The sequence below is a fragment of the Geotrypetes seraphini genome, chromosome 19 (assembly GCF_902459505.1).
Source record: "Geotrypetes seraphini chromosome 19, aGeoSer1.1, whole genome shotgun sequence".
NCBI lineage: Eukaryota > Metazoa > Chordata > Amphibia > Gymnophiona > Dermophiidae > Geotrypetes > Geotrypetes seraphini.
In genome coordinates, this window is record NC_047102.1 from 234,915 (window position 1) to 251,270 (window position 16,356).

Here is a 16,356-nt window from a genome sequence, read left to right on the forward strand (position 1 = left end):
ATGCAGAGCCTCACATCCGAATGCTATACAGCAAAATTCCCAGAGGAAGGATCCAGAGCCTCACATCCGAGTGCTATGCAGCAAAATTCCCAGAGGAAGGATCCAGAGCCTCACGTCCGAGTGCTATGTGGCAAAATTCCCAGAGGAAGGATCCAGAGCCTCATATCCAAATGCTATGCGGTAAAATTCTCAGAGGAAGGTTCCATAGCCTCACATCCGAATGCTATACAGCAAAATTCCCAAAGGAAGGATCCAGAGCCTCACATCTGAATGCTATGCGGCAAAATTCCCAGAGGAAGGATCCAGAGCCTCACATCCGAGTGCTATGCAGCAAAATTCCCAGAGGAAGGATCCAGAGCCTCACATCCGAGTGCTATGCGGCAAAATTCCCAGAGGAAGGATCCAGTGCCTCACATCTGAGTGCTATGCGGCAAAATTCCCAGAGGAAGTATCCAGAGCCTCACATCCGAGTGCTATGTGGCAAGATTCCCAGAGGAAGGATCCAGAGCCTCACATCCGAGTGCTATACGGCAAAATTCCCAGAGGAAGGATCCAGAGCTTCACATCCGTGTGCTACGTGGCAAAATTCCCAGAGGAAGGATCCAGAGCTTCACATCCAATTGCTACACGGAAAAATTCCCAGTGGAAGGATCCAGAGACTCACATCCGAATGCTATACAGCAAAATTCCCAGAGGAAGGATCCAGAGCCTCACATCTGAGTGCTATATGGCAAAATTCCCAGAGGAAGGATCCAGAGCCTCATATCCAAATGCTATGCGGCAAAATTCTCAGAGAAAGGATCCATAGCTTCACATCCAAATGCTATACAGCAAAATTCCCAGAGGAAGGATCCAGAGCCTCACATCCGTATGCTATGCGGCAAAATTCCCAGAGGAAGGATCCAGAGCCTCACATCCGAGTGCTATGCAGCAAAATTCCCAGAGGAAGGATCCAGAGCCTCACATCCGAGTGCTACTTGGCAAAATTCCCAGAGGAAGGATCCAGAGCCTCACATCCGAGTGCTATGCGGCAAAATTCCCAGAGGAAGGATCCAGAGCCTCACATCCGAGTGCTATGTGGCAAGATTCCCAGAGGAAGGATCCAGAGCCTCACATCCGTATGCTATGCGGCAAAATTCCCAGAGGAAGGATCCAGAGCCTCACATCCGAGTGCTATGCGGCAAAATTCCCAGAGGAAGGATCCAGAGCCTCACATCCGAGTGCTACTTGGCAAAATTCCCAGAGGAAGGATCCAGAGCCTCACATCCGAGTGCTATGCGGCAAAATTCCCAGAGGAAGGATCCAGAGCCTCACATCCAAGTGCTATACGGCAAAATTCCCAGAGGAAGGATCCAGAGCTTCACATCCGTGTGCTATGTGGCAAAATTCCCAGAGGAAGGATCCAGAGCCTCACATCCGTGTGCTATGTGGCAAAATTCCCAGAGGAAGGATTCAGAGCCTCACATCCGAGTGCTACGCAGCAAAATTCCCAGAGGAAGGATCCAGAGCTTCACATTCATGTGCTATGTGGCAAAATTCCCATAGGAAGGATCCAGAGCTTCACATCCGTGTGCTATGCGGCAAAATTCCCAGAGGAAGGATCCAGAGCCTCATATCCGAGTGCTACGCGGAAAAATTCCCAGAGGAAGGATCCAGAGACTCACAGGTATCTTCCCTGCTAATGCTGAAATAAGGCAGGTGGCAGATGTAAGACTCTGGAAGCAGCTCAAGGGCTTTTTATTATCTTTTTAAAACCCATATTTTCAGGCGATTTTAATTTAGGCTACAATAATGAATCTCTGAAGTTGGCCTGGCCCTCTAAATTTACATAGAAGAGAGGAAAACCTTTTTTGCCAAGACGCAGCTTGTTTGCTTTCAGCTTTATATAGAGCAGGTGGCATGTCCCACTTTGCCCCTCATTCTCTTATTATTCTCAATTATGTCTATGAAATCTTTGCCCAGTATCAAACCTGGAACTCAAACATATCTGTCTGTTTCTTGGCCAGTTTTGCAACCTCTTCTCGTATTGCCTTCACAAGGGCTGCTGTGGAAAGGTTGCTGAGTGAGGATTCAGGAGTATCACAGTCGGCTAGACTTTGCTGGGAAGCTGTTATGGTAGACACTCCAGTCTGCTCCAGATTGGGTTGCATGCTGCCTGGCTGGTTGTACTGGCATGAAAGTCTTGAAGGAGAATTCTGCGGGTAACTTGGGCGTGGATAGGCCTCAATGTATCCAGGAAGAGGAACCTACAGAATAAAAGGAAAGTACTGTATATGAAAAGATTTCTCATGGACAATTGATGTCATAATAATGCAACTTAGAAGAACAACAGATGCAATTCCAAGGCACTCAGAACAAAACAGTGAGAGCAGATGGGAAGGTCTTGCAAACTAAGAGCCCCATTTTGCATAAGACTTCCCAGAGGATTTTACAAAAAGCTCCACTGAACATGAATGGGTCAATGTTTAAACGCCACAGTCTTTCTACCCAAATATTCAAATACTGCCACTAAATATCTGGTACAAAATGGTACCTCTGGCACCAGCTGCCACTGTTATCCAGATAATGGCAGTATTCAGGTTCTCCAATTCCTTAATTTATCTGAATAGTTATCCGAATAATGGTGATATGCAACTTTTCTGCTCTTCTAATTTATTTGAATACGAGGTCTATTCAAAAAGTTCCAGGACTGATTTTATAAATATTTATTAAACAATCTTACAACTTATTCCATTGGGTCCCCTTCACAGTACTTCCTTTCCCTATGTATACACTTTTCCCAGCGTTATTTCCACTTCTGGAAACTGTCCTTAAATGCATCGTCAGGCATCACCAAAAGTTGCTGCATTGAAGTTTGCTTTGTCTTTAATGGTGTCGAATTGCTTTCCTTGCAGCGTAGATTTAAGTTTAGGAAATTAGACGTCAGAAGGGGCCAAGTCAGGACAGTAAGATGGCTGGGGGAAGAACTGTCATCACTTTTTTGTGCAAAATTTACAGTTGTTCTTCTGGTCGTCGATCATCAACCATGGAACAAACTTTGCCGCAACACGAGACATCCCCAACTTCTTTGTTAGAATGTTGTGGCATGAACCAATGGAGATGTTGCATTCCTCTGCCAACTCTCTAACAGTTAGTTGACGATTAGCGTGCCCAGGAACCCTCATTTGATCAACATGATCATCATCAGTTAACATTGATGGTCTTCTAGTTCGCGAATCCTCTTTCACTGATTCACGACCACTTTTGAAGCGTGAATACCATTCAAAACACGTTCCACGACTCATAACATGTTCAACATTTCATAAGTTCCTGTTGCGGTCTTACCCAATTTAAAGCAGTGCTACTCATTAAGGTTACACATGATGAAAAATAGCCGATCATGAAAATACACTTTCACAAAAACTGCTGTAGCTTGAAGATGAAAACAGATAACAAATGGAAAAAAGGAGGTTACTCGTGAGGTTTCAAGGTACTCATCACCACCTAGCGCATCTCAAAATAATAATAATAATATTTTTTTTTTTTTATATACCACCAGACCAGGAATGATTCTAGGCGGTTCACAACAAGTAAAACTGAACATGCAGCGAAAAATACAATTTGAGAGTGGAAAGACATCAGATAGTATAACATAAGAAATGCATATTAAACAAAAAAAAACCCAATAAAATGCATTAGGATACAAATTTATCAAATAATTGTGTCTTCAATAATTTTCTAAAATAAAAGTAGGAAGAAGCTCCTAGCATAATTTTTCCAAACCAAACATTCAATTTAGCAGCCTGAAAAGAGAGGGTTCTCTCAAGAAACCTCTTATAGCAACATAATTTAAGAGAATGGAATGTGAACAAACAAACTCTACGTGTGAACTTATTTGAGTGGTTCAAAGAAAAATGGGAAATAAGGTGGACAGGCGACATGCCAAAGACTGATTTATAACAAATACAAGCAAATTTAAACAAAACTGGCCTTAATCGGTAGCCAATGAAGTTTCTGATAATATGGAGTAATATGCTCCCATTTTTTTCAACCAAAAATCAGTCGAACTGCAGTGTTTTGAACCACTCTCAATTTTTTAAAGGTTTTCTTATAGGCACCCAGATAGATAATATTGCAATAATCGAGAATACTTAAAACAGATGACTGCACTAACAGACGGAATGAAGCTTCATCAAAATATTTCTTAATGGTGCGAAGTTTCCAAAGCACTGAGAAACATTTCTTAAGTAATAGATCAGTATGCTGTTCCAAAGTAAGGTGTCTATCTATAATCACTCCCAATATTTTTATAGACTGTTCTATAGTATAGTCGAAACCGTTCAAATGTATCAATGTTTCTTTGATCTTATCGTTAGGAGCTGCAAGAAAAAATTTAGTTATTTTCTGGATTTAGTTTCAGTTTAAAAACAATCATCCAAAGTTCAATCTGATTCAGAATGGTCGCTAAAAAATTTGTAATCTCAACTGTCAGACAAGTTAACGGGATAACTATAGTGATGTCATCCGCATAAATATAAAACCTAAGATTTAAATTTTGCAAAAGGTTTCCCAATGAAGCAAGGTAGATATTAAACAGTGGGGGATAGAGGCAAACCTTGCAGAACCCCAAATAGATTTTTCCAACGGTAAGAAAAACTTTCGTCCTTGAACACCTGGTACGATCTGTTACCCAGGAATCCTCAAAACCAGTTTAATACATTTCCCGAAATACCAATAGATTCCAAACAATCAATAAGAATAGTATGGTCCACCAGGTCAAAAGCGCTACTCAGATCTAACTGCAAAATCAAAGCACTTGTACCTTGACTAAATAATGTATGAAGATAATCTAACAGAGAGGCCATGACTGTTTCAATACTGAAACCTGACCGAAACCCAGACTGATTGTCCTGTAATATATTAAACTTATCCAGATAAGTAGTTAGTTCTGAGTTAACCAGACCCTCCAACAGTTTAGTAAACAAAGGAATACTAGCAATGGGTCTATAGTTGGATGCCAAGATAGAAGATTCTTTAGGGTTTTTAATGATCAGTGTGATCAAAATCTGACCCAATTCCTCTGGGAACGTCCCGTTGGATAATAAAAAATTAACCCAATTAAACAATTTGGGCCTTGAAAGTGACAGGGGCAACTTTCATGACAAATCTTAGGTTGCATACGCAGGAGTTTCATCAGCCGTAAGCCTGAAGTCATTATGCCATTGTATAGATCCATGGTGAGGCCCCACCTGGAATACTGTGTGCAATTCTGGAGGCCGCATTACCATAAGGATGTGCTGAGACTGGAGTCGGTCCAGAGAATGGCCACCCGGATGGTCTCAGGACTCAAGGATCTCCCGTACGAGGAACGGCTGGATAAGTTGCAGCTGTACACACTCGAGGAACGCAGAGAGAGGGGTGACATGATCGAGATATTCAAGTATCTCATAGGCCGCATCGAGGTGGAAGAAGATATCTTCTTTTTCAAGGGTCCTGTGGCAACAAGGGGGCATCCGTGGAAAATCAGGGGCGGGAAACTGCACAGGGACACCAGGAAATTCTTTTTCACTGAAAGGGTGGTTGATCGCTGGAATAGTCTTCCACTTCAGATTATTGAGGCCAGCAGCGTGCCTGATTTTAAGACCAAATGGGATAGACACGTGGGATCTATTCACAGAGAAAGATAGGGGAGGGTCATTGGGGTGGGCAGACTAGATGGGCCGTGTCCCTTATCTACCGTCTATTTCTATGTTTCTATGTTACATGTCAACTCTAGGGTCCACTAAACACTAAAGAACTAGGAAATACAGATGATTGTTAATGGGAGCTACTAGAAGAGTCTTCAGTTTTTGTATTTTCATATTGAATAAGTCTGCAGAACCAGTAAACACTCTATATCAGTTTAAAAAGACTACTACTATTGGTTGATGAGTTGCCGATCTTTTGAGCATAAAAAGTAGTATGTTTCTCTTTCATCAAATTTTTATATTCTTTTATCTTCCAAGCTAATCTATATTCCATAGTTCCCGATTTTGACCACCGTCTTTCCAATTTTCTGAGTTCCCTTTTTACCAATAGCAAATTGAAATCATACCCCATCTAAATGTCTCTGTCTCTTTCTTCTCAATTTAAAAGGGGCCATTTCATTTAAAATATGGGTACTAATATCAGTCTAAGAATCCACATGTTCAATATCACTGTCTTGGTTTGGAATTATATCATAGTGAGACCAAAATTCAACAGGATTAATCAGGCCTCTCTCTGCTAGCTTGAAATGCCTTATTTCTTTTCTTTCCTTTAACTTCCTGTTGGCGTGCAATTCAAACTGTCCTGGAACTTTTTGAACAGACCTTGTAGTTAGCCAGATAATAGCAACAGCCAGATTCTTTTCAGTCTTACTTTATCAGATAATGTTGATGCTCAGCTTTTCTGGCTTTTTAAACCTTTATCTATTTTGCTAACAAACAAAATAAATTTTCTACATACAAATAAGAAAACCTGAACAAAGGAATCAATCAAACCCACATTCATGAGAGCATTGGTGAAAGTAATGTAACAATAAAAAGCTTTTCTGCTATCCTAGTTTATGTGGGAAGTTTTCTGTTAGTGATGCTCAAAGCCATTGCTAGTTAAATATTTTCTACCCTGCCCCAGGCCATACTGGCACTACCTGATGATCTGCAATGTCTTTTTAGGGGAATTATACAGGTAATGCTGCTGAAATTCAATGATCTGCTGCCCGCATGCCAATGGAGGGCAAGGGTGAGGTTGGGAGTATGGTTTAGGGAAGAAGTAATGAGAGCTGTAGAACACGGGTAGGCAGAGGGGGAGACCGAGGGTATCATTCAAGTCAGGGGAATGGAGTTCCAAAAAAGCCTAGAAACCCATGAAAAGGCAGCTTGGAGTGGTTCAATAAATAGGGGGTGTTAGGGAATGGGGGTAAAATCTCAAGATGTAGGTCGTGGAATGTGGTAGGCATTGGGTCTACTGTGAAGAGATAGAAGAAACTACATCTGTTATTAGGGTAGCAGGTAAGAGTGGCTAAGCTGTAGGAAGTCACCCGAGTTCAGTAAGGATCCTGCATTTCTGTGCTAGGGATGGTAAAAGATCCACATGATTTTCACCCCTACCTCACCCTTCTTTGCTAGTTTCCCCCTTTAAAAATTCTGCAGACCAAGGTGCTGTGGGGACTTTTTAACCCACCGACTTTGCAGGTGCAAAAAACTCTGTGCGTTCCTCTCCTGGCATAGCCCTCATCATAAGAGCATAAGAAATGTCGCTGCTGGGTCAGACCAGGGGTCCATCATGCCCAGCTCACGCAGCGGCCCATTAGTCAAAGACCACTAGCCCTACCAGCATGCGTTCTTGTTCAGCAGGAATTTGTAAAAGGGAAATACGGTTTTCAGACAGGCGCAGAAGTCACTTCTAGATTTGTACTTCGTTTTTGGTATTTTCTACTTTTAGAGAATGAAAAGATGTTAAATCAATCATTTTTTTTTCTATAGTACATTTCCATCAAAAGACCAATCAAATAAAATTAACTAAAACATATCAAAAATATACATGATAAAACAAAGAAAGTGAAATAAACATCCAAAACACAGTCTCCTCTCTTCTACACAAGCCCCTCAAACCTACCCACCCACTAGAAAGAAGAAATCCTTCAACATCTTATTGAACTTTAAATATTCCTGTTCTAAGCACAGCTCCACTGGGAGAGAATTCATCATTTAGGACCCGTCACTTAAAAATTTGAGCTCAAATCCTCGCTTTCCCCACCTCCCTACTCAATCTTTTCCCTCAGATAACTAGGACCCTTTCTTCTCAGAACATGAAGCATCAAAGCCAGTCTTAAAGCTCTCCTTTCTTCACCCTAAAGATCACAGGTGGGCACAAAAGATTTCTGTCATCTCACTGTAATATTCCATGTGCTTTGGAAACTATTTGGCCTTGAGACCCTCTTCCTCCTCCTTCAAAGTGTGCATACTGTATTATTCACATGTATATCAAGAAGAATTATAAAATGTAGATCTTACAGAGTCTGCCCATTGGCCTGGTACTTCACGGTCTCCTGTGTATGGCATCCAGGCCTGATTCCTGTATGAAGTGGGAGGAGTAGGAATGAAATAGCCCGTAAATCCAGGTCGATTTGCTGGTATGGCAAATACCGCTGGTACAGTGTTACCTGTTCAGAAACACAAAGATCTAAAGCTGAAGAAAGCCAGCAAAATAATTACACATTAGCTTACAGAAACAGAGCGGTAGAATGCTTTAATTATCAACATTGCAAATGTTTAAACCATAAACTCCCTCATTCTATAAAAAGAGCCAAAACTTGGGCAGGCAATTTAATAACAAACTAATTAGCGCTGGTAATTAGCATTTTAGCAAGCAATTATGGACAATAATTAGAATTAAGGGTTTTGTGCCTAAATCATGGGAAGATCAGGGTGTTCCTTTCAGTTACGCATGAATAGAATAGGGGGCCTTCACGCCTAACTTTGCGCCTTGTTTTCCTTGCTGCAAATGGCCAAGCCTAAATCTAGTCATGTTTCCAGGTGTAAGCGCTATACTATAAACCACATCTAATTTTAAGTTCACCTTATAGAATAGCACTTTGGGTGCCATATATAGAATTTAGCCCAGAGTACATTATAAACATTTAGGCCCTGAGGGCCAAATTCTATAAATGGTGTTCCTATTCTAGGCAACGGTAGGCATTCTAACCAGCCCCAAAAAAGGACAACCTGAGGCAGGCTGCCTGCACTGTAGGCATCTGTTTTGGGTGCAGGGAGGTGCCTAGGGACGCTTAAGCTCGCCTAAGGTTGGGCATAGTTCTACCTGGAAGTAGCCTTAGGCGAGCTTAAGCAGCTCTAGGTGTCTTCCTAGGGCTGTGATAGGCACCTGAAATGCTGGCCTACATTTCAAATAGACACGGCCTCTAAATTGACTGCAGCAAGGAAATCTCCCTGCCGCAATCAGCTGAGCGGCTGATGCAGGAAACTCCCGCAACCCAGTGCAAGTTGGCCCTTTCTTACTCTAACTGGCACCCAAAATGCTCCTCCTGTCAGTACGTAGGCAGGAGCATTAAACAGCAAACAGAAGCATTGTTGGAAATACTCTCAAAGTGAATATTCATTCTTGCCAGAGGCTGCTGTCAAGATGATCAAAACAGGAGGTTGAAAAGAGAATCGGACAAGTTTCTGGAGGAAGAGTCCATCAAAAAATATTAGCAATGGGAGAACTATGGCTCGACCCTGGAAATGAGCCATAGGAAACAGATTCACTGTTTGGGAACTTCCAGGTTCTTGGGACCCGGATTGGCCACCATCAGAGAAAGAACGCTGAGCTCAATATATCTAGGTCTGACTTAGCACGGCTTTACTTACCTTCTTAAAGGTCTGACTTAGCACAGCTTTTCTTACCTTCTTCTTAAAGGTCTGGCTTAGCACGGCTTTTCTTACCTTATTAAAGGTCTGGCTTAGCACGGCTTTTCTTACCTTCTTCTTAAAGGTCTGGCTTAGCACGGCTTTTCTCATCTTCTTAAAGGTCTGGCTTAGCACGGCTTTTCTTACCTTCTTAAAGGTCTGGCTTAGCACGGCTTTTCTCATCTTCTTAAAGGTCTGGCTTAGCACAGCTTTTCTCACCTTCTTAAAGGTCTGGCTTAGCACGGCTTTTCTCACCTTCTTAAAGGTCTGGCTTAGCAAGGCTTTTCTTATCTTCTTAAAGGTCTGGCTTAGCACAGATTTTCTTACCTTCTTAAAAGTCTGACTTAGCATGGCTTTTCTTACCTTCTTAAAGGTCTGGCTTAACACAGCTTTTCTTACCTTCTTAAAAGTCTGACTTAGCACGGCTTTTCTTACCTTCTTAAAGGTCTGGCTTAGCACGGCTTTTCTTACCTTCCTAAAGGTCTGGCTTAGCACAGCTTTTCTTACCTTCTTAAAGGTCTGGCTTAGCATAGCTTTTCATACCTTCCTAAAGGTCTGGCTTAGCACGGCTTTTCTTACCTTCTTAAAGGTCTGGCTTAGCACAGCTTTTCTTACCTTCCTAAAGGTCTGGCTTAGCACGGCTTTTCTTACCTTCTTAAAGGTCTGGCTTAGCACAGCTTTTCTTACCTTCTTAAAGGTCTGGCTTAGCATGGCTTTTCTTACCTTCCTAAAGGTCTGGCTTAGCACGGCTTTTCTTACCTTCTTAAAGGTCTGGCTTAGCACGGCTTTTCTCATCTTCTTAAAGGTCTGGCTTAGCACAGCTTTTCTCACCTTCTTAAAGGTCTGGCTTAGCACAGCTTTTCTTACCTTCTTAAAGGTCTGGCTTAGCATGGCTTTTCTTACCTTCCTAAAGGTCTGGCTTAGCACGGCTTTTCTTACCTTCTTAAAGGTCTGGCTTAGCACGGCTTTTCTTACCTTCCTAAAGGTCTGGCTTAGCACGGCTTTTCTTACCTTCTTAAAGGTCTGGCTTAGCACGGCTTTTCTTACCTTTTTAAAGGTCTGGCTTAGCACGGCTTTTCTTACCTTCCTAAAGGTCTGGCTTAGCACGGCTTTTCTTACCTTCCTAAAGGTCGGGCTTAGCACGGCTTTTCTTACCTTCCTAAAAGTCTGGCTTAGCACGGCTTTTCTTACCTTCTTAAAGGTCTGGCTTAGCACGGCTTTTCTTACCTTCTTAAAGGTCTGGCTTAGCACGGCTTTTCTTACCTTCCTAAAAGTCTGGCTTAGCACGGCTTTTCTTACCTTCTTAAAGGTCTGGCTTAGCACGGCTTTTCTTACCTTCCTAAAAGTCTGGCTTAGCACGGCTTTTCTTACCTTCCTAAAGGTCTGGCTTAGCACGGCTTTTCTTACCTTCTTAAAGGTCTGGCTTAGCACAGCTTTTCTTACCTTCCTAAAGGTCTGGCTTAGCACAGCTTTTCTTACCTTCTTAAAGGTCTGGCTTAGCACGGCTTTTCTTACCTTCCTAAAGGTCTGGCTTAGCACAGCTTTTCTTACCTTCCTAAAGGTCTGGCTTAGCACGGCTTTTCTTACCTTCTTAAAGGTCTGGCTTACACGGCTTTTCTTACCTTCTTAAAATCTTCATATACAAACTTTATCATCTATCGATTCACCTCAAAATGTAGAACAAAACACGATAACCTAATTTTTCATATGCATGCATGATTACAGTAATAGCCTGCATTTGTTTTGAATTTTTCTTTTGCATCTTTCACACAATTTTTACACACAGTAAGTGCCTTATTCTTTTCACCTGAGCAATTTGAGGAAGAATGATCCAGCGAAGCCGCCGGTACTGAGGCTCTTGATACTGCTGAAAAGGCAACAGGGTCAGGTCCCTGCTCAGGTGCTCTGCTTTCGGATATTCTAGACTTGCTGCCAACATCAGCTGTACACCTGAAGCACCAAAGAAATAAAAGCTTGGCATTTCCAAGTCTGAGAAATATCAGCTCTTTCGGAGCCAAGATGAAAGTGAGACCCCCTTTTCTCTGAAACAGAAAGTGTCTGAGATCCAATTACAGAATAGAGATGCATTTAGAAGAGTCAGCGGACACCATGCTGAAGAAAAGGTAGCAGACTCCAGTGAGATGCAGAAAATTGAGAGCAAAGGAAGAAAATATTAAGAGGTCAAAAACAAAAACCAAACCAATCAAAAGAAATAAATAGTCATCAAAAATAAAGCAGAACCAAAAAAGAAATATGTTGGAAAAGTGCTCATTTCTGGAAGAAAACATTCAGAATGTCAAAAATAAGTTAATAAACTCTGAATGAGTCATGTCAAATATATGCCCGAGCGTATGTGGAGGCCTGCGAGATATACGGCCCTGTGAAGAGTAGAACAGAATGAACCAGACCATCACCAGTGCAGGAGTTTCAGTACGTTTGTGCCACGGCTGCTGTTTTCTTTCTAATGTTAATATTAGAGATTCAAGGAATATAGCTCAATTCCACTTCACTATGCTTCAGATTTAGGTTTAATAAAAATTTTATATACCACTTAAACTGGAAATTGTACGCATAAAAACACTGAACAAATGAATGGGAGAAACCTATAGCCCGAGTGGATCCTTTCTCTGGTCCCTTTCAGTATCTTGGTATATTGGCCAGGGATTTCCTCCAAGGGCTGTCTCCACCTTAGCTGCATTAATGGATGAACAGTGTGGGATGAATAAAACAAAACTGCATCTCTAATAAGTAAACTGGAGATACTGATATCAAAAGATTTCAAGCTTGTCTAAGGCCTGTGCTATTGTCTGGGCCAATCAACCATTTATTTTACGGCAAGGAAATACAGTGACCTACCTTCTAAGAGAAGCAAGTGCCATAGGCCCTGTTCTTGGTGGTATAGGGGGAGGGGCAGATCCCAGAACCATTTCAGGCAGCTGAGAAAATCGGTAAGCCTGAGAAAATCGGAAAGCGAGTAATCACTCATTTGTGTAAAAGCAGAGTAACTGCATAACGACATCACTGTAAAACCTGCTTCTTATTACAAAACTCCTGTTAGATATAAAACTCACGCTCTTGCAGAATAATCTAACAAAAGAAACAATAATAAATATGAATGAACTTGCTGAGATCGTTGCATGTGTGAGACTCTTTTACCCATAGAAAGGGGTGTGGTCAACTGAGCAATGTGGGTGTGTCTTGTGTTTACATGATCTGCTGCAGCAATTCCCAGGCCAGAGTTGTGACACGCTTGCATCATTTGCTCAGAGAGGAATGCTAGAAGAAAGTGCCTGTGTTAAGGCACCAAGAACTCCAGGATACGTCTGCCCAAAGTCGTAGAGAGGCTAAAATTCCAGCTTTCCACTATGGATAAAATGATGGTGGAGTGTGTAAATTATAGAATGCTGCTAATTATAAATACAGGTGGTCCAATATCAGAATCCTAACAAAATATATGAAAACCCCACCTGGTGATACTGATTCCTTTCTTATGGATAGGAAAAGCCTCAGATATGGAGAAAGTACAGAATTAAAAGATTACTATTAGAATATCTTCCGTCTGTCCCAGCATGGCAATTCTTATCTTCTTATAGGCTATTATTGAGATTTCTTGGGAAATCCACTGTTTATTCCTAGGATAAGGAACATAAAATCTGTTTTACTACTTGGGATCTACATAGGTACTTGGGACCTGGGTTGGCCACTGTTGGAAACAGGACACTGGGCTTGATGGATCTTCGATCTGTCCCAATATGACAATTCTTATGTTCGTATCTAAAAATATTTAAAAAGAGATCCTGGATTAAGATATATATATATGAAATGCTGATGGGGAGGTTTTTGATGATGACTTGAGTAGGAGCATTTTGTGGTTCTATAATACTTGACTTCCAATTGGGTGCTAGCTCCATATCAGAGGCTTTTCCTACCCCTAACAAAGGAATCACTAGATGTGTTTTTAAATATATTTTTTTGTTAGTATTTTAATGATAGAATGCTGAAGTTAACATGCATTTCTTGTTAATCTAGGGACAAGCATTTGCACCAGCTCTGGTTGGTGTAAGTGCCAAGAGTACAGTCACCCTGCTATGCTAGCATTTTCTAAAGAAAAGTAGGCACCCACTTGCTCCAAATGGTCACCTTCTTCACACCTAAAAGCAGGTGCAGTGTTACAGAATTACCCCCACAGGGTACAAGCTCAAATGTACATCGCCTTGCAGCAGAATTTGTGCCTGAATCTGGGAGTCTATTTTTTTTCCCAGCACATTCATGACCTTCCTGGACCACAAGCAAGAGCAATCTCCAGCATCACACCGTCAAATACCCTTGTCCTACTTCTACCCCTCCAGAACGTCAGAGACTCTCCCATCTTTGGTAACAGTCCTCTTGGAGGTACTACCGCAACCAGTACTAGGGGGGGACACAGTGATAAAATATGGTGCCACATCCTTCCTGCCAGTGAAGATCGATGCATCCTGGAGGGGTGGGAGAAGGTTTTTTTTTTTTTTTTGGGGGGGGGGTTGTTTGAGTATCTGATAGTGGGAAAAATAAAAAGTCTCTTCATGTGTGCTGCATTGCACAGATCTCTATATCTAAATAACAAGACAAAAGGCTGGTTTACTAATGAGGGCCAGCCCTCTGGCTCAAGCTGGGTGCAGGGAAGTGGAATTCAAATCTCCTGGTTCATCTCTGGGTGTAAGAAAACGGAGAAGACATTCCCCTATGAGTAAAAGTGTCAAATAGAAGGAAGTAGGGGGAAGATTGATTAAATTCCAGCTTGAAAATTTCACGCAATATAAAATCATCAATAAACTAGTAAGATAAAAGGTCTAGACTTGTGCAAGGTAAGAGATCCACAAATATGTGTGATGCAAATCTAAGCCTGTCGATCCAAGTTTCATACATATCTATGTTTTGGCTTAGGAGACTGAAGATCTAGCCACAGTAGATGTTGCATTCATGTATGGAGACAATGCAAAGAGCCATCAGTAACAAAGCATATTTGTTATGGTCAGCAATGATTTTATATTGTGTTCTATTTTTAAGTTGGATTCAATTGGTCTTTCCCTACTTCCATCTCTGGGTGTACCACAAAAGCAGTACAGTCAGGGCTAGGAATGGAAGGACATTAGTTGCCACTTTAACAGTAGCCCTTGCCTTGGAGGAGATATTTGGGATGGACAGACCTCTGGAGCTTTACAAGCATGCCATGGGAGAACAGCAAAGGCTTGGAGGATAAAGCAAGGGAAAAGACAAAAAGAAAAAGATATAACCTACTGGTCTTGGAAAGCTATACTGATACATTTCAGGTCCATATGTGGGCACCCACTGTACCCCTCCTCGTGGGCGACTCATAGTTCCAGGAGCACTGGTCACGACCTCAGCATATGGGAGTGATTGTGCTGGAATGAACCTTTCCTGTTGTCTTTTAGGGCCTCCATGGCCTACAGAGGCCAAACTGAATGCCTCTTCCAACAGCATGTGCATCTGCTGCCTGACCTCATCGATAGAAGGCTGAGAACTCAGGCTTGATGTCTCAGAATGCCCCTTAACTTGATGGGACTTGGCACAGCCCCCCAGTTCCTTGACTTGATCAACATTTGTTTCTTCTATGACTTCAGGTTCAGTCTGAGGAGGAGAAAGTGTTCAGATGTTGCACACATACCTTCAAATAATTAAGAAATCTATCTATCTTTCTCCTTCCTGAAAACAGTACACCCCTTCCCTGGTTCAATGTCTTTATGTTTCTGGAACTCAGCAACAGGAAGAGTTTAACAGCTCTTTGATGCCACCATGTGAAACATATTTTATTTGTATATACACAACTGAGCAGGAAATTTTCAAGATATTTCTGCATGCATTTAAACCATAAATGTATGTATAATATTTTTTAAAACTTTTCTTTCACTTTTTGCTCAGAAAAAAAGGTCTTACAAACCCTGTTGTCTGAACTTACATCATATCCACTGTTGCGTATCCCGCGTCTTGGCCTCTCACGTGTTACAAGGAGGTCCATTTCTGTCTCTCCTGGGCTCGGGCTGTTCAGAGATTGCCTGCTTCTGTACACTGAGCTATTCATCTGAGGCTGCCTGGAAATAAAGTATGAACAGAGGCTAAAACGTCTGCCAGTTGTAGTCTGAGGTGGACACTAGCTAATAATTGTTTGCCTGTTAATGAAACGTTAACTAAATCCCATATTAAGTACCCGTTAAAAGGGGGCAAAGGTGATGCCAAATAAAATATTCTCACTATGTTTCGAGAATATGGATTTAAGAAGCTAATCATGACTTAGGACGCATCCTCATTTAACACTGCACAGAGGAGCTAAATATAGATTGCCTTGTTTCAGTTGATGGCTACATGTCATGTTCATTGCCTAACCCCTCCGAATATCTAATAGGGATTTTGCATCCACACATCTTCAGTGGATTTCCAAACAGGAACTTTCTAGATAACGTTGAAGACTTCACCAAAGGCTTGTGGGTACGAAAGTATCCATGTACTCTGCTGCTATGTATGGCTGTGGAAATGATGTGCCTTTGCATTCAGGGTGAAACATGACAAACGGCCCATCTACAGCATTCACTATCTCCTCCTCTCTCTAATTGATCTCAAGTACCTGTCCCACACTTTCTTGAATTCAGACACAGTCTGTCTCCACCACCTCCATGCATCTACCACCCTTTCTGTAAAAACATATCACCTCTTAATGCTGGAGTTTCCTTTCAACTGAAAGAGACTCACCTCGTGCGTATTTATGCCACAAAGGTATTTAAATGCCTCTATCACATCTCCCCTCTCCTGCCTTTCCTCCAAAGTATATATACTGAGATCTTTAAGTCTGTCCCCATACGCCTTATCTAAACATGATGGCAGATAAAGGCCAAATGGCCCACCCAGTCCGCCCATCCGCAGTAACCATGATCTCTTCCTCTTTCTAAGAGATCCC

General features: G+C 41.8%; 1 protein-coding gene across 1 annotated transcript in view; it reads right to left on the reverse strand.

The window, feature by feature from the left end:
• Positions 1 to 277: 277 nt before the first annotated feature.
• Positions 278 to 16,356, reverse strand: part of KIAA1549L (KIAA1549 like) — a 59,467-nt gene continuing 43,388 nt past the window's right edge. The window contains exons 14-19 of the mRNA XM_033927922.1: positions 15,364 to 15,496; positions 14,685 to 15,035; positions 12,264 to 12,361; positions 11,215 to 11,357; positions 8,016 to 8,164; positions 278 to 2,246 (exon numbers count right to left, since the gene is read on the reverse strand). Coding sequence (XP_033783813.1) covers positions 1,965 to 2,246; positions 8,016 to 8,164; positions 11,215 to 11,357; positions 12,264 to 12,361; positions 14,685 to 15,035; positions 15,364 to 15,496 — 1,156 coding nt within the window. The 3' untranslated portion in view covers positions 278 to 1,964. The remainder of the gene's footprint in view (positions 2,247 to 8,015; positions 8,165 to 11,214; positions 11,358 to 12,263; positions 12,362 to 14,684; positions 15,036 to 15,363; positions 15,497 to 16,356) is intronic.